Source organism: Rhinolophus ferrumequinum, chromosome 25, assembly GCF_004115265.2.
Source record: "Rhinolophus ferrumequinum isolate MPI-CBG mRhiFer1 chromosome 25, mRhiFer1_v1.p, whole genome shotgun sequence".
NCBI classification, from domain to species: Eukaryota; Metazoa; Chordata; class Mammalia; order Chiroptera; family Rhinolophidae; genus Rhinolophus; species Rhinolophus ferrumequinum.
Window position 1 is genome coordinate 7,272,430 of NC_046308.1, and position 23,159 is coordinate 7,295,588.

At 41.1% G+C, this 23,159-nt stretch overlaps 1 protein-coding gene and 1 pseudogene across 3 annotated transcripts; one reads left to right on the top strand and one right to left on the bottom strand.

Moving 5' to 3' along the window:
• The first annotated feature begins 154 nt into the window (after positions 1 to 154).
• On the top strand, positions 155 to 22,359 carry TRAFD1 (TRAF-type zinc finger domain containing 1). 3 transcript variants are annotated; one of them, XM_033098180.1, is made up of 12 exons: positions 155 to 304; positions 2,698 to 2,763; positions 8,736 to 8,871; positions 8,984 to 9,037; positions 11,255 to 11,657; positions 12,312 to 12,518; positions 17,055 to 17,131; positions 18,570 to 18,800; positions 19,799 to 19,919; positions 20,604 to 20,943; positions 21,191 to 21,263; positions 21,470 to 21,854. In XM_033098180.1, the coding sequence occupies exons 2-12, from the start codon at positions 2,717 to 2,719 to the stop codon at positions 21,521 to 21,523; spliced, it is 1,743 nt and encodes a 580-aa protein (XP_032954071.1). In that variant the 5' UTR covers positions 155 to 304; positions 2,698 to 2,716; the 3' UTR covers positions 21,524 to 21,854. The 3 variants fall into 3 exon arrangements, with proteins under 3 accessions (XP_032954071.1, XP_032954073.1, XP_032954072.1); XM_033098182.1 differs by lacking the exon at positions 2,698 to 2,763 and having other exon boundaries at positions 164 to 304; positions 21,470 to 22,359; XM_033098181.1 differs by lacking the exon at positions 155 to 304 and having other exon boundaries at positions 2,711 to 2,763; positions 21,470 to 22,359.
• LOC117017786 (protein YIPF5-like) lies at positions 5,440 to 8,372 on the bottom strand (annotated as a pseudogene).
• Positions 22,360 to 23,159: the final 800 nt, after the last annotated feature.

A 23,159-nucleotide genomic window follows, 5' to 3' on the forward strand; every position in this document is an offset into this window, starting at 1 on the left:
AGACCAGGATCACAGCTGAATCTCTGCTCCTCATTCCAGATGTTTAGGGGCTGGACTTCCAGGGACACGCCCCCGTGGAGCTCTGAGGAGCCAATTGGCGCGCAGAAGGCGGGGCCCTAGGAGCGACAACGATGCTATCCAATGGGCCGACAACTGGACCGCCCCTGGCCAATGGCCGCGCTCCTTCGCGACGGTCGGAAGTGGTGAGGCGACTCTAGGGGCCGTTGTTCAGTGCGGGGGCTGACTGAGGGGGCTCAGTATCCGTGGCTAGCGGCTCGGCTTGACGTCCTTCTTCTCATCCGGGGTGAGTGTAGCGGAGGCCCGCGCCTGGGGAACCTCCAGCAGCCTCTAGTTCGGGGAAAGGCCGATATCCCGAGGGCGGGGTGTGGGCTAGGGGGCTCTAGGCCTGGGGGTCGCGGCCGCGAGGAGAAAGATGCCTGTGTCTCAGCGTCTCCCCCGGCCAGTGGGGCAGGCCGCGCTTTCTCCTTTGGGAACCGGAGCCTCAACAGCCCCCGGCGGCGCCACGGCCCCTGCCGGGTCTTGGTCCCTAGCGGATGGGAGGCGGGTGTCGTCCCGAGCACCTCGGGGCTGGGGCCGATCCTCAAGCTGCCGGCGTGAGGGGTCACGGGCTCTTGACAGAAAGATCCGGGTTCGAGTCCCCACTTTGACCAACTGTGGGGCCGGTAACTGTCTTCCTGGACGTCCGCTTTCGCGGTCTCTAAAATGGGAATACTGACTTTCACCTGGTAGGGTTAAAAGATTGCCGTGGAAAGCATTCCGCAAACAATAAAAGCACCGTAAGTGTTAACGGCTGCTCTTCGCGAAGCTCGGTGCTCTCTCCACACTCTACCCGGACCTCCCTGGGGGAGGGGCGTTGGAAATCGCCTCCTGGGTCTGGTTCCTGAAGTGGTAGCTCCGCCCCTTCGGGCTGAGGAGCTGCCCCGAAGTCCCTGGGGGGGTTGTGGGGGTGGGCTCCTACCGCTGAAGACTTACTGTAGCAAAGCACTTCCGTGCATTCGCGCATTCACTTCTCACAACGGCCGTTGAAGTATTGTCAGTTGTCTGCGTGAGGAATCGGAGGCCCAGAGAGGTTAAATCACGTACCTCCTGAGTGGCAGAAGCAGAATTTGACTCTCAGAGTGGCCAACTCTGAGCCCTGCGTTCCATCCCTAAACCCCTTACAGCTAGAAAACCCGTTATTTCCTCATCCGAGGCTCTGGCCTGGGTTTAATGGGCTGGACTAGATCACACCTAGAATCAGTCAGGCCTGAGAACCGTACCTGTGCTTCCCCCTTTTAGGAACGTGATTTATTTTCATAGCTAGGTGCTTCCCATCCCTAGTTCACATTTCATATCAGAGTGGTTCTCTTGAATCATGTCACTTCTTAGTTTAAAATCCCTCTGTGGTTTACCATTGAGTTTGGAATAGAATCCAGTATTCTTTCTGTCCTACATAGTAAGGCTTCTTGAATCGTTCCCTTTTTCATTACGCTCTTTCAGATCTCTGTTTGCATTCTCCTTCATTACCTTTTAGGCCCACTGCCTGGATAGGTCTTTCCCCACTCCCATCTGCTATCTTACTTTCTCTTTGCTGGCTGGCTTTTTCGAACTTCAGGTCTTAGTTTAAATGTCATCTCGTAAGAAAGTTCTTTGCTCACCATCCTTACCTAAAGTAGATTACCTCCACTCCCTTCTTCATTTGTCTGGCTACTGTTCCATCAAAATGCTCACCTGAAGGTGTATGTATTACTTTGCTTATTTTTCTTTTTTACTAAATTGATCAGTTGAGTCAGACACTATTTTTTTAATTTGCAAAGTATTCTTAGTGCCAGGGCACAGTTGTCTGGCCCTAAGGTCTTAATTAACATGTTGAAGGAATGAATGAATACGTGTTTTGAAAAGTTTGGTGATGTCAAAACCATTAAAGAGCCCTATTAGGGAGCAGTTTTTAAGACCATTTTTGCTTCATGGAAAGGAATAGATTACATATTGGTAATAAAGTTGCCGGCACTTTGCTTTCTGCATTGATACCTTGCTTAAAAAGAAGGAAAAACTTCACAGTGGAGAAACCCTGGCAGACACTATCTTCACTAAGTGATGAAAGTTAGCATCGCCTGGAATTATGAGCCTGTTGACATCATATACTTCCTGATATGTTCACCGAGATGAACACAACATCACTTCTGTGATATTCTTGCTGAATATATATTAATCATGAGAAGACATCAAACAAACCCAAGTGGAAGAACAGTCTACAAAATAGCCAGTACACTTGACAAGGTTATGAAAGATGAAGAAAGACTGAAGAAATATCCCAGATCAAAGAAGATTAAGGAGAAATAACTAAATGCAGTGTGTGACTCTGGATTTGATCCTGACCCATTAGTGGGATGATTTGTGAAATAGAGATCTATAGATTAGATACTAGTATTGTATTAGTATTAAGTTTTCTCTACATTTGATAATCTTACTATGGTTATTTATGATGTTTTGGGTAAGGAGTATGTAGGAGTTCTTTGTGCTGATTTTGCAAGTCAAATTATTTTAAAATGAAAATTAAAAAATAAGGTAAAACCCATGTGTTGGGTCTTAAATAAATTGCTTTAAATGCCCATTTTCTGTGCTCTACTTTTTCTGTTTTGCTTGTCACTCTTAAAGCAGACATGAAATTGAAAATTGTCACTTCTTTCTCTGTAGTTTTCAGGAAGAGCTAAAGATGGCTGACTTTCTAGATGACCAGGACATTAGACTGTGTGACAACTGGTAAGAAATTAAATCTAAGAAATGTTACTGGAATGAGGACAAACTAGTTTCTGTAAACAGTTAGGTTATTTATTGGCAGGTTAAAATTGGAGCCATATAATATGTCGTGCAAGTATATGGGACAAGCCTTTTTAACACTTTTGGATAAAATTGCCTTTTTAGTAATTTGACAAGATGGTTGGTTTAGGTGTCATAGTGTAGTGACTGGAGTGATAGGATGAAAGTGGGAGTCAGGGCTTTGGCTCTTGCCTTTAATTAGCTAATGGCTTTTGGCAAGTTACTTGTTTGCTTTGGAGTCTCACTTTTCTGACCTATAAATAAAGGAATTTATTTTTTGTCTTTCTGAAAAATGTCATCATACATTTCAAAAAAGATACTGAAAATATATGGACTAGATTAATGTTTTTCCAAGTGTGTTGCAGGGATTTCCCTGAGTGGCTACAGTGGCTGGTTGTCTTGGGGTTGATTGGGAACAAGGTTTAGTGAGCTTGGCTCTCCATCTAGTAATGAGAGCAGTTCAACCAGAGCTGCTGAACTGTTTTTATAAAGGATTTTGCTGAAGGAATGTTCCACTGCTTTAGAAAAAATTAAAAGTCTATGGTCTTCTGGCAGTCCAGATTAATCATTATCATTTTCTGATTCCAGAACTGTTAGTGAAGACTGGGCACAGTCTTGAATGTTTAGCTTCCTATTTTGGTGTTTTTAATCCACGTGAGAGACAAGAAACAGCAACTCTTGGTAAAATGAAACTTAGGAGTGCAGCTACTAATCATCTGATTCCTGGTGGGGATTTCTCAGGAACTTGGTATTTTAGTTGCTAATACGAGTGCTCTTACTAAAAGCTAAAGAAAACAAATCAGCACTCTGTGTTTATGTGTAATTTAACAGATTGTGGTAGAAGGAAAGAGAAGTTGAATAAGGGAAATCGTTTGATGCAGATTAATGAAATGTTTGGGCCAGATAACAATTTTTTTTTTAATTGCCTTTTTTTGCTCAGCCTTTTGGTAGAATGAGGATATAATCAGAGCAACTGCTGGTCACAATATTCTTTTTCTGCATGGAGTTAAGATTTCATTTCTGTGAGGGTGTCTTGCCTTACAGGGTATGTTTTTCCTTCTATATGCCACTATCACTTTCTGCCAGTTAAAACACCATTTTAGCTTTGTTTGGGTTTAATATGTACTGGTACTGATACAAAGTAATCAATAATACAAATAATCACAAGAAAATATTATTCTGATTTTATAAGAACAAACATTGGTTTAGCATCAGTTAAGATCCTCTTATAACAGTCCACTCCAATCTGAAGGAATCTGAAGCCTAGGACAATATATAAATAACTATGCCAAGAGAATTTTTAAAAAGGGTAAGTTAATGGAAAGCTAATGAAAACAAGGTTATTCAAAGCCAAAACAATTTGTTTAAAGAAAAGAGCAGATTAGCAAGGAAGGCTGACTAAGCCAGCACAGACCTCTCATCTAAGTAGCCCTGTTTAAATTCCAAGTTTTAAAATTTTGTCTTTAGAGCTATATTCCTATTGTTCTCTAAGAGAAGTTAAGGTACTCGTCAAAATATGAACTGCGATTAGACCCACTGGTCCAGTAAAAAGAATAGTTTGTTGTGATTGAAGATGTTTTTGCATGTTATCTCTTTCTTACAGTATCCTCTGATTAGAGGGAGAATGTAGTTCTAGAAAACAAACTCATTCAGCTTTTTATTTTTGTGTGTGTTAAATAATTGACTTCTGGCTTGTTTGTGTATTATTTGGAAAGCTGCTGGGAATTTTTCTGGAAGTCTTGGTTTGCGTTTCAGTCATTTCTATCTAAAATGAAATTTCATTTTTAACTTGCTAGTTCTTTGGCATTCTAGCAGTTTTATCTATATGGAATTGTGTTCTCACTTAAAACATCTTGGTTTTATCTGTAAGTAGGAAGTGACTGTATTAGTATTTTGTCTGGTTGAAATGTTTGGTGGGATTATGTTGGCAGTTCATTTGAAAAAGAAAACAAAACCAGCAGACAACTGTTTCATGTAATCATTGCAAATATCTTTTATCTTTTTCTTTCAAGGTTTCCCAAGAGGTGAAAATGTGTGATAGTAAATGCTCTGTAGTCATACCTGACAAGTGCTTTGATTTTTTCTTATGGTTATGTGGTCCTTAACATTTTGCTTTAACTCTAAAATTTAAGTAGCCTTGTACATATAGAATGCTCTGTGTCAATAGGTTGTCCTGAATAGCCCTATAAAATAAAAACTGTCGACATTTATTTTCTTGATATTTGCTGTTAACATTGTCAAAATTATGAAAAAAAAACCCAGACTCTCAACACCCTAAACAGTAATTACTGGCTTTAATTTTTCGTGGCATTTGTGCACATATGGTTTACAATAATGATATAGCTCTGCTTTCACTTTGTTGGTGTACCATATTTAACTTAGCTGTTTCTTATTGTTGAAACATTTTTAATGATTTTCATTTTTTTTACCATTTTTATGACACTGCTGAAAATCTTCCTAATCCCAAGAGTGGGATTACTGGGTTAAAGAGTATATCATTTTGTGCTCCAGGAAATGCATTTTCAGGCTACATTTAAGCAGTTTATACTACCATTAGTAATGTGTTAAAATCTAGTTTCACAACATCATTGACACCTCAGAGGTATCGTAAGTTCAGTTCTAGACCACGGCAATAAAGCGAGTCATAATCTTTTTGCTGGTAGAGGTCTTGCCTTCAGTCCGTAAAAATGCAACATCTGCAAATTGCAATAAATGAGTTATGGCTGTAGTGGAATTCACTAATTTTAATTTTTGTTAATAGGTTTAGATGATAACTGGTATATAGTTTATTCCACTACATATTTTAATATTCTACAGTTTTAAGAAATTTAAACTGAATTAATTTAGAACCAGTGGTTTCCTTAGAAAGCTAGGGATTTTGGAGCAATAGGGGAAGTTAAATCTGTCAAGACATTGGTAGTTTCCCTTTTTAGTATTTTGCGTTTTCTTCCCATTTCTCACAGCTGTTATTCTTCTGTGTCACCTTTTGGCTTTGCTATGATGACAGCTTCCTTGATAGTTCCATCATTGGATGAAACTGAATTTATTTGGTGTCTTGGACTTTCATATGGGGAGTATAACTATAGCTGGAGGCACATCAGTCATCCTACTTTGAAATGTTTCTTAGACTGTATGAAGATTAAAACTGTAAAAGAAATAAACTACCTACAACTTAGCATGGAGGAAGGGTTCCTGTAGTATTCAGCTTCAGAGGCAAAGTCGGTTATTAAAGATTTGTTGTATAAATGTATCCTGTTAGGGATTTTATTTTTCTGAAATTTTATTCTAGGTGACATACTTATAGGCACATTCTTTTAATGCAGTCTTAGCTGGACTGTGAAATTGGAGTTTACCAGTGGTCATATCTAAATGAGTAAAAAGTTAGGCTTTTGAATGCTGTGTGCCTCTAGTTTGAGTGTATATGTACTCTTATTAAATTTATTTTTATTTTTAAATTATAGTTGACATAAAATATATTAGTTTCAGGTATACAACATAGTAATTCAACATTTATGTACCTTACGAAGTGATCACTACAAGTCTAGTAACCATCTGTGCATAGTTATTACGATATTAATGACTATAGTCCACTCTTATTAAATTTAAATGGTCTTATTTTTTCACTTCAGATTGTCATTCTCCCTTTTCTGTAACTTAGATATTGGATCCCTTAAACTAAAGGAGAATGGCAAAAAGTGAGTGAGGAGACAGGCCTGGGGAAAGGGGTGCAGGACTTCATTTTGGTATAGTTGTACCGTGTAGTTTATACCAACCCAGCCAGAGCAAATGGTCCGGACTAGCGTGCAGCCTGCTTTGAAAAGCATGCGGTTCATCAAGGAGGCAATTTCCCGACCCTGCTGGCTATCCCAAAGCTGGCATCTGCTCTTTCTGGTTTGACTTTTATTTTTATATTTTTAATTGATAAATTTTAATTAATAGCCATCAAATGCAGTTTACATTGATAACTGCAATACTGAAACTGACATTTAAAATATTTTTTTCTCAAAGAAGGTTAGAGATTTTCTTTTTCCTGGGAAACATGAAGATTTCATGTTTGCCCACAACTATGAGCATTAATGTGGCCAGTCTAAGTCACTGTGGTTTATTAATGCTGATACCTAAACAGGTGTCCACGTTTCCTGTCTAAATAAGGTAGACTGGGAACTTCTTGTACAGCTGAATTTTAGCAAAAATTCCATGAGCTAATTTAGAGGAATGTCACATTTTTGCAGTGCAAACTCATAGAACTCTACATTGGGATCACTTTTTTTGTTTTAAGTGCTTCTGACTTGAGAATACAGGCAATTTTTCTTTCCCAATTCCTTGGGAAAATATTTCTGCAATAAATCTTGGGTCTTTTTTACTATACTGGGTTGTTTTTAAGAAAAATTATCAGCTCTGTCGTTAGTTTCCCACAGTTGATAAAAATCTATCAAAGACATAATTTGCCAAGAAAAAAGTTGTTTTTCAAAGGCTGCAGGAACAGGAAAGAAATAGTACTTATTTATATGAGCACAAACACTTAAAGATGGTCATAATGCAGGTAAATTCAGTATGGTATTCAAAAGTTCTATAAAAATGAAGAAAAGATGCATATTTACTTCCATTGCTCCAACAGTCAAATATTAGGTTTGCGTAACAGTTGCACTGTAGCAGTTTACTGGTCTGATTTAAGAGTTCCAAAGTTCTTTGTGTTGGCCCAATAATGTCCACATCCCAGGTAAATTCAGTTAAAAAAAAAAAAACGGAAATTAGGGCCAAGATTCCATATAACAAAGCACAGCAATATGCTTCCAGAAGTTGCTGTCCTTCCCTAGCTCATACAGAAATAAAAATTTTGGAAGCAGAAAAAATACACCATCTAATAATTCTAGCAGTGAGAATGATTTCTGAACCATTCTGCCAAGAAAATATCACTGCAAAGCTGGAAGTTAGGATCATGAGAAGAAGAAGACAATATCCAAAGACACTTGCCACACATCCAAATAAAATACCCTAAGTTTAATAAACAAAACATTCCTCGACATCCAATTGCACTGATGTCATCCATATGGATTTTTCCAGCCAGTAACAATGTGGCTCCAAAAGCAAGGCCCTTGCCAGATCAGTCTCATTCATGATGCTGCCATCTACTACTTTGGATATAACACTGTTAGTGCTTTTTGCCAGATGTGGTCAGAATAAAGGTGGCTCCTCCTCAAAGTTGTTTCCATAGGATGGCTGAGATGCAGTTGGCTTGTATGTCTGAGTTGACTGGGAAATCTGCCCACTGTATGGCTATTGTGGAGGGACAAATTGGCCTTGCTGCGAGTAATCATAGCCAGCATATTGTTTGCTGGAGGGCCTTCCACTTCCTCCACAATCATAGGACTGCTGTGATTGGTCATTGATGCTATAAGTTGTCTGGTAGAAAGCTGTGTTTGAGTTGTCAAAGCCTGACATTGCAAATGATCAGACGCAGAGGTGGCAGTAGCTCCAACAGCCTGGTTTGACTTTTAGTAGAATAAAAGCCAATGAGATTAAACCTGCCTTAGACTGAGAGTGAAAATAAATTGTCGGCTTTTTTTTTTTTTTTTTTTAATCTGGGGCATACCATTGTGGTTTGGGGCAGGGATGGTTTTGGAAAAGCCTAGCTCTTCATGTTGTTGGTTGTGATCAGCACTGATGTCTAGAACGTGAGGCTGAGCTTTTAGAGGAAGTGCACAGCACTGATAACTCCTAGGGTTGCACAGAAGATTCAAAACTTTCATTGTTAATTCTTGAAAAGCAGGGGTAGTAATATGCATGAGTTTATAGTCGAGATATTCACTAAAGGAATAATGGAGACTTAAGTTTGTACAGGACAGATTTCCATGTGATACAACTGAGTAGATCCGTCAGTAATGCTTGCCTTTTTCTTGTATCTATTTCTGTAGCAAAAAGGAAATTCCTGTGTATAATTTTACCATCCATGAGATCCACTGTCAAAGGAACATTGGTATGTGTCCTATCTGCAAGGAACCATTTCCCAAGTCCGACATGGAGACTCACATGGCTACAGAACACTGTCAGGTGAACCACCAAGTACTCAAACGTTCATCAATGTATTATGCTTGCTGTTGTGCAGGAGCAAGTGGACATGTTGCCACAAAGCCCATTTATTGGTTCTCACTTCTTACCCTAGGTGACCTGCAAATGTAACAAGAAGTTGGAGAAGAGGCAGTTAAAGAATCATGAGGTTAGTTTACCTGCAACGTGAAGGGAGTGAGTTACCAGGGGGTCAACCCTACTGAGGTTACAGAGCCACATGCAGAGCAGAAAGCCAGTCTGGTTGAGTCTTTGTTCTCTATCAGCTCCATGCACACCGCCTCCCAAAGCCTATTGAGCCTTCGGCTGTTTGCTGCCAGATTTCAGCTGCATGGCTGTTATGCCTCATGCTCAGGCCGCAGAACCTTGCCCTTGGAACTGAATCTGTCATGCTGGAGTTCGGCTGTTGGCAGCCTCACTGAGTGCAAAGCCAAGTCTGGGCTAGCCCGTGTGGTATGACCCCCTTAGCACACAGCCTGCCTTACTTACATCTTGTAATTTCACTTTGACTTCTTGATCACTTGGTTAGCATGCTGTTTACACTAAAGAAGGACTTCAGAGAGCATTTGGTGAGAAAGAACATAGTATCATTTGGTCCCTAGTTGAGATAAAACTGTCCATGCATGTGTGTGTGTGTGTATATATATATATATATATATATATATATATACACACACACACATACATACATATATATGTAAATTTTGAACGAGTTAGCTAAAGAACGAGTCAGGTAAAAAATCCCAACAACTATTTAGTTGATGATCACAGAGGACTGTGTATATTTATGTAAAAATTCACCAAGGAATGCACTTAAGATTTGTGCGTTTCATTCTATGTACTTAAAAAAAAAAGAGCAATTTATTCATTTATAATTTTAAAAGGTGATTCATATTCAGTGAAAAAAAATGGGAAAATACAGAAAGAAAACAAGCATCACTCAACCTCACAGCTCGGAGATAAACGTCTCATAAGTACTTTGGCACTTTTACCTTCGTTATTTTTTCTAAGCATTTGACCTGTGTTTTACTAGGCCTTACCAGCAAGGGGGTTTATGATTGAGGTCTCATTAATGCTAATGTGTGTTTCTCCGGTTCTGACATCTACCTGCTGTATAAAACAGCCTCCAATCACTTGTCCCCTCTTCTAACTTCTCCCCCAGATATTTCTGGGAGTAATGAACATGGTAATGTACCAGTCATTACAAAGATACAAGGACAGAGTATTTCCTAACATTCGTGCAAGTCATAATATGACAGTTGTAGACTAGAGATTAAAGAGTTTTTAAAAATCTTCCTTAAAAAAAAAGTTTATACATTATTCGCTGTTGTGGTGAGTTTCTAGCACCTTTTAGGGTTGTTAAAGCACTTACTATATATATTATTTAGTATGTGTTGACAATTACTTGCTTTTTTGCTGCTGAGTAACTTAAATCAGTGACATTTTTCTAATAAAGCTTTTTTTAAAAAACATCTTTCTGAATTGGTGTTAAATACCTGGTAGGTTATTTTAAAGCCACAAAAACATAGATTTAAAAATTGTTTCTCTTCCATGCTTATTCTTGGGTCCACTTTATCAGTTTCTTGCATTTCTACAAGAGCACATACAAGCATTACTAAAAATGTTTGAAGTAGCATTTGGAATAGAACTTGGGTTTAATTTGTATGAAAAGAAACTTGCTCTTTGGCACAGTGGTTGTAAAGCATCTAAACTTTTGAAATGATGTTACATTAAAGTTCTGAGCTTAAGTTCTCAAGTTTTGGAAATATCACAGTAACATATTTATTTATATCTTTTTAATATTTTTAGTGCTTTAGTGACAATTTCAAATTAAGTACAACAGTTTTGTCCTTCCTCTGCTGAGTACATTTATACTCTTGGGTCATTTTCACTGGCGATTCCTGGCTTATTTGGTCAATTTAAAGCCAGTGCTATATACAGATGTGCAGATTAGAAATCTCAGTGTCTTTCTAAAGGGCAGTCTCTTTTCCTTATTACCAGGAGTAGTAAGGAGCAATTGGGCTGGTGGAGTTTTGACAAACATCTGATTTGCTATGCTTCTGCCGTTTGCTCCTGGGCTTCTCTGGCTGATTTTAAGTTACTTTGTAATCGGTGCAGAAAATGTTGATAAGTCAGGGTGGCTGAGTGAGTAGATTCCTTCTAAGAATTTCCTTCCCTTTGTAGAATCTGGTGGCAGGGTCAGAGAGGGAAACTGTGACTCTTAAATACATAGAAAAACATGGCAGGCAGGCGAAGCTTGGGTTGGGAGAGAATATTGAAGTAAATACCTTTTGCTTTCCTTGCCCTGTGTTAAAACATGGCCTCTCTTAGATTTGTATATTAACGGTTTCATTACTCTGTGTTGCAGGAGACTGAGTGTCCTCTACGGCTTGCCCTTTGCCAGCACTGTGATTTGGAACTTTCTGTTCTCAAACTGAAGGACCATGAAGATTACTGTGGTGCCCGGACGGAGTTATGTGGCAGTTGTGGGCGCAATGTCCTGGTGAAAGATCTGAAGACTCACCCTGAAGTTTGTGGGAAAGATGGGGAGGAAAAGAGAGATGAGATGGCCATGCCAACTAATGCATATGATGAGTTTTGGGGTCAAGATGAAATCTGGATTGCATCCCAGCTCAGACAAATTCAGTCTCTAGATGCACCCACGAGACTTCTCCGAAGGCCCCTGAGAGCCTTTGATGCAGATCTTTTCCAGAGTAGGACTACCAACCAAAGGAACATGACAACCCAGTTTCCAGTTCAGAATAATCTAGGTGAGTTGTGTTTGGGATTAGAAAACAAATGGTGTCAAAATCTCAGGGCAAATGGGAACAGGGCTTTGGGGCCAAATAGATCTTTGTTCTAGAAACCTGACTGTAGCTAGGTAACATTAGGAAGAATACCTAACTTTCCTACAGATGGGAGTAACAGAATCTCTTTGCTGTTGGATTGCCATTGGATTAGAGTTAGAAGGGTTGGTGGTGATTCCAGTGCTGTGAACGGCTAACATTTACTGAGTATACCCATGTGCTTCAGGCATTTGCAAAGTGCTTTGCATGTATTGTTAACTCATTTAATTCTCACAACAGTCTTATGAGGGTAGGTAAGTGGTAGAGCTGGGATTTGAATTCAGGGACTCCGACCCCATGCTTTAAACCATTCTGCTTTAATGCAGAAAATATATGTAAAATGTTGAACACAATGCCTGTCTCAATAGTTACAGCTCAATAATAGTGCTTATTTATAAAATAGAATAGTAATGGAGCCTCTTGGCAATCTTCATATTTGGAGTCTTATGAGAACTGGAGGGCTGGGCCTCTTGTTCCTTCATAGATGCCTATACGCTGAATATTTGTTGGGCATGGATTTGAGCTAAAGGATGGCAACATCTCTAATGTATCTTGAGGACTGTTTGTTTTTTTTTCCAGTGGAAGAACAAGAAAGGCAGGAAAGGAATAGAAGCCGACAATCCCCCAAAGAGGGTGGTGAAGACAGTACGAACTTGGACTTTATGTTGGCCCTAAGTCTCCAAAACGAAGGCCAGGCCCCCAGCATGGCAGAGCAGGACTTCTGGAGGGCCATATGTGAGGCAGACCAGGCCCGTGAAGGTCCCAACACTCTGAATGACATAAAAGGTAGGTTTGTTTATTCTGCACTAGCCTCTGTCTTTACATTTTTTAAAAAGTCTTAAACTATACAATTCATATAAAATTGAAAGTTTTTCATGAGATAGAATTTGCCTCTTTTGTTTGTTCACCGCTTTTCCCACCTTTTATGTTTAAAAATTGTCAGAATACTAACAGTGGATATGTATATACTCGTCTATATGCACCAATTTTAGTATTTTTCTATTATCTTTATATATATAATTTTTTCGCCCTGAACCACTTGAGAATAAGTTGCAGACATAACATTTTATCTCTACATACTTTAGCATGTATCTCTTAACAAGGGCATTCTCCCAGGTAAATGTCACTCTCAGGAAATTTAACGTAAGTGTCCTGCTCATACATAATGGCTGTTAGAGTTTTTTGTTTTCAAAATCCAGGATTATGCATTGTGTTGAGTTCTTTTTAGGTTATGGTGGTAGTTTCTCTCTCTCTCTCTCGTTCTTTCTCTCTCACTTCTTTTAGGACATCACCACTTTTGAAGAGTCCAGGCCAGTTTTTTGGTAGAATATTTCTTTCTCAGTTTAGATTTGTCTCATTGTTTTTCCATGTTTAGATTCAGGTTACAGTTTTAGCAGGAATGCTACACTGTTGTGTTCTTCTCAAGGTGTCAGTTTGTTCTGTTATTCATTAAAGTGGGATCTGTCAGATACCTCCACTGTATAGGATACAGTTTATAACTTATAATAGCTAGATGCAGGATGTTATTTTGAGATGATTGGGGAACAGGATATTCATACATTCTTTGGCAGTTTTAGTATTCATTGATGTTTTTGCTTGAATCAAGTATTACTATGGTGATTTGTAAAATGGTAACTTTTCTGTTTCTATCTTTTGTTCTATATTTACTAGTCGTCATTGTTTTATAAGGAACTTTGTTTCATCCCTGCCCGTATTTAAAAACAATTCTTTTTTTTCTTAATAGTATTGGACTCATAGATTAAAACTCAGTTTTTAAAAATAAAAGTTGGATTATGAGCAGAGAACCACTCTTCGGGTCTCTTGTTTAGAGAACGATATGTTTGAGAGGTGCACATCATATTTAAAACACTCAAGGTGTAAGAGATTGTAGGGACCTGAAAATTAAGCAGCTCTCAGCTGTGGTTCTTTTTTTTTTAAACTTTTATTTATTTTAAGTGTGTTTTTCCAGGACCCATCATCTCCAAGTCAAGTAGTTGTTTCAATCTAGTTGTGGAGGGCACGGCTCACAGTGGCCCATGTGGGGATCGAACTGGCAACCTTTGTTGTTAATTAAGAGCACCATGTAAGAGCACTGGCTCTAATCAACTGAGCTAACCGGCCGCCCCCTCAGCTGTGGTTTTGCTTCATGTCACTATATGAATAATGACTCCAAGAACAGTAGGATTAACTCTTAACATTTTGTTGATTTAGATAAAACAGGAACTGGTCCTGGACCCAGTTTGGGTCTCATGTGGCCTGCTTAAAGGAGGTATAACACTCCTGGTAAAGGAGTGTTAATGGGAACTTCGATAGACAATGGCATATTTTTCTTTTTAAACTATTTTTGTATTTCTATAATTCTATTAATTTGAAAAATGTAAATATATACGTGAAATATTTTGTTTCCACGATCTACACTAGACAGTGGTTGGTTAACATGTAGATTAAAAGAGTGCATAAGATGAGTCCATGGTTCCTGAGAGGGTTATGTCCCCATTGGTTGAAAAACAATTGTTTTAGGCTGTATTTTCTTCCTTAAAAATAATGTCTTTTATATTGTAGAGGGTTTTTAGAAATAGATAATTTGCATATGTAATAAAAACGATTGTGTGCACATTAAATGGGTGAATTGTAATGGTATGTAAATTATATCCCAATAAAGCTGTTAAAGAAAAAACAGGTAAGAATCATTAAAAGAAATTAAGACAGAGAGAATAAAAAGAAACGTAAGTCTCTTCTTCACCCACTAATAGTCTAGTTCTCCCCAGAGGTCACCACTTCCAACAGGTTTTGGGTAACCTTGTGTTCTTTGTATATTAAAGGATGTGAATGTATAATTGGGATTGTTTAAAAGCTGATCTTATTAGGGAGACTTTGTGAACTTTTGGGAGCAGAAGAAGGCTTTTCAGTGTTTGGCTTTGGATGTTTTCCCACTTCTAAGAGTTTGGTGGTCTTTTATGGGATGTCGATACTCACGTTCTCCCTTTTGTTACCTTTGATCTATTCTGTTGTTTGTTTGTTTTTTTAACCTAATAGCTGCTGCTTCTTTCCCTTAGGAAAATGCCCTAGTTCCAAAGACAGTGTTTTCCAGTCTCTGAGCAGCATCATTTAATGTCTCCTTATTGGCCTTTCAGATTAACTTCATCAGAACATTTAGATTGGTGCCGAAGAAAGTAAAATTACGATAGCATAGTACCGACAAGTGAAGACTGTGGTTTCAGAGTAGTTTCCTTTATTTTCTCCTTTTTTGGTCATTTCTTAGATTTGCTTTATTGATTTTTGTTTGTTTATTTCATTCCATTTTCCTTTCTACTGGTTTGGACTTTATATTCTCTGTCTGTTCTTATAGTGGTTGCCCTGGAAATTTCAACACGTTTATTTAACTTAACAAAGACTAAATTTAATTAACACTACGCTTGTTCCAGTTTTTATAATACCTTAGAATTCGGATCATCCCTTTATGACTTAAGAAAGTATTCTCTTGTTTTCTTTGTATTTATCATTTTATTATGTGCTTACCATTTTCTTTTCTCTCCTATTCTTCCTTGTTTCTCACAACTGCCTTCTAGAATAAATTTCTTCCTGAGGTACATTCTTTAGAAATTCTATTCAAAGTGTCTGTTGATTGTAAATTCTCTATTTTGGCTTGTCTGAAAATATCTTAATATTTTCTAGTTTCTCTGGTCATAAAATTCCAGATTGTCAATTATTTTATCTTAGTTCTTTGAAGATATTACTCTATTTCTTGGCTTCCGTTGTTGGCTGCAGAGAAGTCATCTGTTAGTGTTAGTTGTGATTTCTCTATAGGTACTCTCTTTTCTGTCCGGCTGATTTTAAGACCTTTTTGTCTTGGGGATTCTGCAGTTTCCTGAAGATTTCTCTGGCTTTAAATTTCTTGGGATTGGCTGGCCTTCCTGATTCAAAAGTTTAGTATTTTTCATCTATATGGAAAATTGTCATCCACTATTTTTTTGATTATTGCCTGTCTTTCATTCCCTGCAGTCTCTTCCTGAACTCTATCCTCCATGTTTTTTAATTTATATTTTCCATTTCTTTGTCCTGTGCTGCATCCAGGGTAATTTCTTATCTATCTTCTTATCCATTGTTTAATATGTTCATTGAAGTTTCCACTTCAGTGATAATATATTTTTCATTTGTACTATTTGAATTCTGTTTGATTCTTTTTTCTTCAATGTGTCATCAGTTTAAAAATAATCTTTTATACCATACGTAGTCATATTGCAATTCCCTTTGTAACATATCTTAATGATGTTAAATATACTTATTTTTCTATTATGTTTGAAGTATAGCTAAAGTTTTTTTTTTGCTATTTGCTATTTCTGCTGTCTCTCACTCATGGTGGCTTGCTGCCTTCCTCTGTGTGAGTGTGTGTGTGTGTGTGTGTGTGTGTATGTTTGTGGTATGTATTAGCATTAAGTCTTCTTTATTCTTAGCATTAGTCTTCTGTATTCCTCTGGACCCTAGATGCATATGTAAATTATTTAGGTGTTTACGGATACTACCAACTAGGATCATTTTAAATTGAGCTTTTGGCCTGGGCTTTTTAAAATCATAAATGTAAATTTATGTAAAAACAGAAATGTAGGTTCTGGATTCAAACCCATGTATGTAAAGGCCAAACTCTAGTTACTGTTCTTTTTTCTATTTTTTTATTTATTTTTTTTTTTAGTTACTGTTCTTTATTAGAGACTTTTGTGTCTCCTACCCAGAGCCAAAACGTAGTTAGGCACATTTCCTTCCCTCTTCTCATTGTTCACCCTCCATTTGTTGAGCAGAGCAGTCTGACTGAGGCTGTTGTGTTTTAAGAATCCTGAGTTTAATATGGCTCTTATTTACTCACTTAAGTTACTTTTTTTCAGCATCTTTTTTTGATATTTTGTACTGGGAAGATTTTTCATGTTATTTGCCTGCCAGTAATATAGAAGCCTCAGTTTCTCCATCTGTAAAATGAGGATAATGTAGGATCTACTTCATAAGTCTTTCCTGAGGATTGAAATAATGCACAGAGGGCTTTTAGGTTAGTGCCTCAGGTTGTTACACATTTAAATTTCTTTCTTAGTGAGACTAGTGGGTAAGTTACTACTTTACTACTACTCAGGGAATGGTGACAAGTCTCTTTTTCCATAGTGGCAAATTTTTTACCTAGGGTTTGGTCTCTCAGATAGTTTCCCTTTGAGCATATACAGCCCCACAAACTGCTACATCTCTGAAATGCCAAAGGAAGTCAGACTTTTATATAAAACAAAAAAATCAAGTTTGTTTTTGTTCATTTTGAGTCTGACTGTGGCCTCTGATATGTAGGTGCAGCTGACGAAACCATGTTGCCTTGTGAATTTTGTGAGGAGCTCTACCCAGAGGAGCTGCTGATCGACCATCAGGTGGGTTGTGAATTACTTGGGCTCTGGGAGGGACGTGTGCAGGCCTTCGCTGGCGGTGTAGGCCACGTGAGGTCTGGAGCACACTACTGGAATATGCCTGCGTGTTCATTATGGTGTGACTGGCACAGGGGCATGTAAACTCAGCCTTTTCCCTCTTGGAAAAAGTAATGTTCATTCCAGCAGGCCCTGTTTGCTTCCTCCACACTGTGGTGACTAGTGTGCATCTCTGCTGACTATCTTATAATCTGGTCTCATCTCATGCCACACTTTGATTATTGGACCTGTCCTGAAGTACTTGCAGTTCCCTGGAAGGGTCAGGGGTCCTTTTTGCACTTGACTTTTTCTGCCTAGAAGCTGTGTGGCTTTCCCCCATTGCCTCCTTAACACACCCAATACACAGACCCCTTATTCCTTGACTTGGTTCAGAAATTCCAGACTAGGCCAAACCAGATCAGAGAGACCAAGGGTATTAAGGGAAAAAAGTTCCCTTCACTCAGCAATCCTCAAACATAAAGGCTATTCTCTCATCATTCCTAGATGGCTCAAGAACTTTTCAATCATTCAATAAATATCCATCACCTTTCATATACCAGGTACTGAGATTCAGAAACTCGGAAAACCAAGAACCTGTCCTCAGGAAACTTGGCTTAGTGGTGCAGATGATGGCATCAAGACACCACATCAGAGTGTGATAGGCTGAAAAATAAGTGGGCACAGGACTTTTGGGGCACACACAGGTGGGACGTCAGACCTCGCTTTCAGAGCATCACTCAAGATGGTTTGCTGGAAGCAAACCACTAGGCCATCTGTACCACTAGGCCGAGTTCCTTGAGGACAGGTTCTGGGTTTTCCTAGTTTCTGAAACCTGGTATATGAAAGGTGTTGGATATTTATTGAATGATTGAAAGTTCTTGAGCCATCTAGGAAATATTAGAGAATAGCCTTTGCGTTTGAGGATGGCCCCGTGAAGGGAACTACTTTTTCCCTCAATGCTCTAGTTCTCTCTGATCTGGTTTGGCCTAGTCTGGCATTTCTAAAATTGTTAAGTATCCCTTTGCTCTGGGTGAAATATATATTACCTCATAAGTGGAGTAATATAGTATTTGAATATACCCCTAGTTTTTGGTTTGGGGGCAGCATAAGAAAATTCATTAACAGATGACAAAGAAAATGTCTTTTACTGTATAGCTATGGGAAGAATCTTGAATCTTCAGATTAATTTAAAAAGAATAGTGACATGAACACAGTAAAAGATAAAAGCACAGAAATGTTTAAAATAAGAGTAAAGTGAGTGTTCTGTTTGCATTCCCTGATCCTTTCTAGTTCTTCTCCCCAGTAGTAAGCATTACTAAAATTTTGTGACTTCTAGAAAATGTTTTAGGAATGTTTTGTCCTTAACCTCTGTTTTTTTTTTTTAATCCTTTGTTTTATGAGACAGACAAGCTGTAACTCTTCATGTGCCTTACCTTCGTTCAATATGGGCAGCACTTCCCCTAAAGTGATGGAGGACCCTGATGTCCTCTTCCAGAAGTTTGTGCAGCAGGCGACAAGCAACCAGCTAGACTCTTTGATGGGCCTGAGTACTTCACCCCCTGTGGAGGACAGCATCATCATCCCATGTGAATTCTGTGGGGTACAGCTGGAAGAGGAGGTGCTATTCCATCACCAGGTAAGAGGCCCGGATGGACCCGTCCATTTCACTCTATGCTGACCCTCTGTGAGTGAACCTGAGGCTTTCAGAGCTGAGAAAGCTTCTTCAGCCTTCCAGCTGCATGCATAGGTGTTGTGAGCTTTCTGAAGTTGACAGTACCTCAGGCCTTCAGACTTTCTCTGCCTTCTGGCATCTGAAACCATTATGTCGCTAGTTGAGGACCAAGGAGCCAGGACTCCATTAAGCAGGAAGGGAACACTTGCCAGAGGGGTTTAGGTGAGAGCTTCCCTGAGGTCCCAGTCACGAACACATTCTGCTTTTGACCAGGCAGGTTCTTCCTGTTGTGGCGTCTGAGGCTTGGATTCCACGAGAACCTGGGCATCTAGTTCTGGCTTTGCCCTTATGGTTGACCTTGGGTAGGTCCTATCCCCTCACTGGAGACATTGGTAAATGAAGGAATTAGAGTAGACAATCTGAAGTTCTTTTTCAGCTTTTGCAATCTAGGATTCCAGTTTGTTAGTGGAAAGTCCATTTTCTGCCCCATCTTGTTTGTTGGGGAAGCTCACACTGTAGGGGTTATTCAGGGTCATTTCTGCAGTTGATGCCATGTAGCTGTTGCTAGACCACCACACATTTCATTCCTGTAATAAAGACTTCTGCTTTTGGATCAAGCAGTAGAGAGATTACTGCTTGTAGTCTCCTAGGGGAGACTATGAAATAAGCAACCATGCAAATACTCTACAGTCAAAATACAGACATGCGTTTCGGGGCTGGCAAGACCAGCCCTTCCTTGATCCCTGCGCAAATCAGAGAGTGCCACTTCAGTCCCGTGGGTGTGATGGGATGGCCGCAGTGCCCAGTGTGTTTTCTCTTAGTGCCAGGCCCTTCCTCTTGGTGTTGTCCGAGTCCCCCCATAAGGTGTATTCACCCAACCAGCTGTTCCTTCCTTTCCTACCCCTGCTCCTCTCCTAGGAATGACTCAGTCCAGAGGTACTAATTTTGGTTTTTCTTGTTAGGACCAGTGTGACCAACGCCCAGCCACAGCAAACAACCATGTGACGGAGGGGATTCCTAGACAGGATTTCCAGCCTCAAGAGACCTCACCAGAGCTACCCAAGAGGCGTGTCAGACACCAGGGTATTGGCCAGGGCTGGGCCAAGCCACAGGTCTGCTGCTGACTCGGGCCCCTTTCCCACTTCTCATCGGCCACTGTCGCATGGGGGTTACCAGAATCCCCAAGTACCACGCACAGGAGGCTCTCACTGGGCTAGTTGTGGTCCTGTGGTACTTAGCGGTCTCGAGCGGAGGTTTCTGGGGGGATGGCCGTGGGGATAGCCATGAAACATGCGTAGTACTCAGTGCTTATTCAGCGTGGGACTCCTGTCTGTGTACTTAGTGGGTTGTTTGGAGATAATTTTTAGACCTTCCTGTGGCTGCCCTGGGCCTCTGCTTTGGGTGGAAATCTGCTTAGGGTCCTCAGTCATCACCATCCCCGTTATTATTGTTAAAGAGCCTCGTGCCTGGGCACGTAAATGGCCTTTGAAACCCAACCACTACAAAGCCAGTTAGAACTTACTTTTCAAGGTTTGCTTGCACACTGTTGTTGAATAGTTAGGAGGCTGTGTTTGTGGATTGAGTAACAGGTGTCTAGTAGACAAAGTGTTTCCACCCCAGTTCTGGAGACGTGGGTTTCAGCAGCCTTTAGATGTGAGTGAGGCAGCTGTCTGCTGTCCTTTTCTGTCTTTTTGTTCCTGCCCTGAATCTAGCACTGGTAGCAAGAGCAGTCTTTTCCCTAAAGTTGGTGCTCTCTTCTCTTCATAGGAGACCTGTCTTCTGGATACATGGATGATATCAAGCAGGAAACGGCTAAAGGGCCCACCTACCCTCTTCCCCCTAGCAAACCCATCAACAATATGATGGCTGCCTATAACCGACTGTCAATGTCCACGTCAGGCTCCAGACCTGGTTGCCAGCCCAGCCCCCCTGGGGTAATGAAGCTCAACAACTTAGACGGCCAGGACATCCGGGGGCGGAGTCGCAACAGCCATAATGGGGCCGTGGCCACTGGGCATGTTCCCGTGATTCACCCTGTGCGAAATCTCTACCCAGAAAATCTTGTGCCCTCTTTCCCCCGTGGGCCTGCAGGGAGATTCGGAGCAAGGTAAGACCCGTGGCCCAGGAGAGGGGTTTTGAGCAGCTCTGAACATGGGCGTATGGAGTTGGCTTGTCCTGTGGCCTGTTTCCAAAATGTTCTTTTACTCTCCGTGGGTTTTATTCTGTTGGTTGGTTTTGTCTGCTCGCAGAGAGCTGCTTTGCTCTAGCTGCTTCCAGCTGTTTTTGTACCCTCTGAGTTTTCTGACTTTTGCTCCGGGCATCTCAGGAACTAGTTTCCAATGCTTCTCTTTCAGTGGTAGGAGTGAAGGTGGCAGGAACTCTCGGGGCACCCCTGCAGCCGCCAGCTATCGCAATAGAACTGCAAAGGTAAGCGGGGATCCAGCCGCAGGTGCTCAGTGAGGAGTCGGACGTGGGCAGGGCAGAGGGGAGCAGGGCATCGGGCGCCTGTGGCCGAAGGACTGTTCTTCTGGCTTTTGTTGAGGTGGTTTCTGTAGAGGCAGGACATTTTCAGGGCTTGAAAGGAAGTACTGCCTTTTCACTCTCTCCTTCGTTTGTGTTCTGTTGTCCAACAGGCAACCCCGCCCAAGCAGCAGGGAGCTGGGGATGCAGAGGAGGAGGAAGAGTAATGGTGTCTGCAGAGAACCGCACTTTGGTTCCATCTTCTCTGCACAGCCACGCTCGCCGCAGTTCAGGCCCCGCCTCTCGGGCTCTGGGCGGGGAGCTTGTACGGATGTTAACTTCTTCTAGGTTATGGCCATTTTGTGTCTTTTGAGATTGTGCTGTGGGAGTTTGGGGGTTGGAGGGAGGGTTAGCAGGGAGGCTGTTGAGCAATGTTTCAGCTTTAGCTGCTGCCTTTTGGCAACACAGAAATGTAAGTGTGGCCTCTCCGCCTACCAGGGCGCCATCTTTTGACATACTGTCTTCACTGCTTCTTGGTGCTGTGTGGTCCTGGTGGAAAGAGGAGAGGGTTCTGGAAACCTGGTACCCACCAGTGAGGTCACTCTCTTCCCTTCAGGGGCCTAAATTTGGGACCTTTCGGGTATCCTCCCCTGTGTACTGTCCCTCCCTACTGTAGGATTTGGGCCTCTGGTGTGTGTCGAGGAGTCGGGTCAGGTGTTCAGGCCAGTTGCAATATATGTTAGGAACAAGGCTTTTGGAGATGAGATGAGTTAGAGTTGAGTGGATTAAAACAGTCTGCTTCTTTGGCATCTGGCATCGTTGCCTTCTGTTTCTGGTGGGGAGCATGGCTCCTTTGTCTTCACTGCCTTCTGATGGAGAAGGCGGGGGGCTCCCTATCCCCGCCAGGGTCATGAAGGGCACTGCCCTGATCAGGACGGAGGCTTGAGCTCCGAGGCTTGCTCTGAAAACCAAGTATCGGAGCCCCCATCTCCCTCTTTTAATTTTATTATTATTATAACTACTAACACCCTTGTAATAGAAATAAAGTTTGTACTTGAGTTCAGCTGAGTCTCGTGCTTCCTTCTGTGCACTCTGTGGAGACCTCGGGGCGGCCGGAGGGGGCTGCGTCAGGCCTGCCGGGTGGGGGAAGGTGCGCAGGTCCACGCTTCCTCTGTGCTTCCTGGAAGCCGGCAGATCCACAGTGAGCGCCTCAGTGCCAGACACTCAACGTATAGTTTTCTGTTGGACTTGGAGGAAACGGACAGGTTGCTGCAGCTCTGATGATGGTTTGCGGCAGGAGCTTTCTCGGACTCAGTAGAGAAAGGCAGACTCGCCCAAAGCCTCCATCCTGAGAGGAGTTGAGCCCTAGCAGAATTATCCACTCACCCTCAGCACCTCACAGTTTGAACAGGACCATCTAGCACCTTAGGTCATTGTGAGCTCGTTTGTTTTTCTCCCAACAACCTAGGGGGGTTAAGAAGGGAGGCAGAATCGGCCCATTTCAGAGGAAGGATTGACTTGCATAAGGCCGTGCAGCTAATTCATGGCAGAGCCAGGACTCAAATCCAAGTCTGAATTACACTAAGAGAAAGAAAAGCTGGACCAAAAAAGAATATGTACTGTAGGTTTACATACTTGATTGTATGTCAGTTATGTCTCAATCAAACCCGCCAGCGGTCGGCTCAGGTGCGAGGCCGGGACTGACTGAGCTTGGGCCACTGCTGGCGTCACAAATCCCCCTACGACTTCACGGATCCGGAGGAAGGATCCTTTTCCCCAGCTGCGGCAGAGAAGAAGCTGCTTAAACACGTAGAATCCAGTTGTATGACTGCTAGTTGTATCACTTGTGTAATTTCTGGGTCA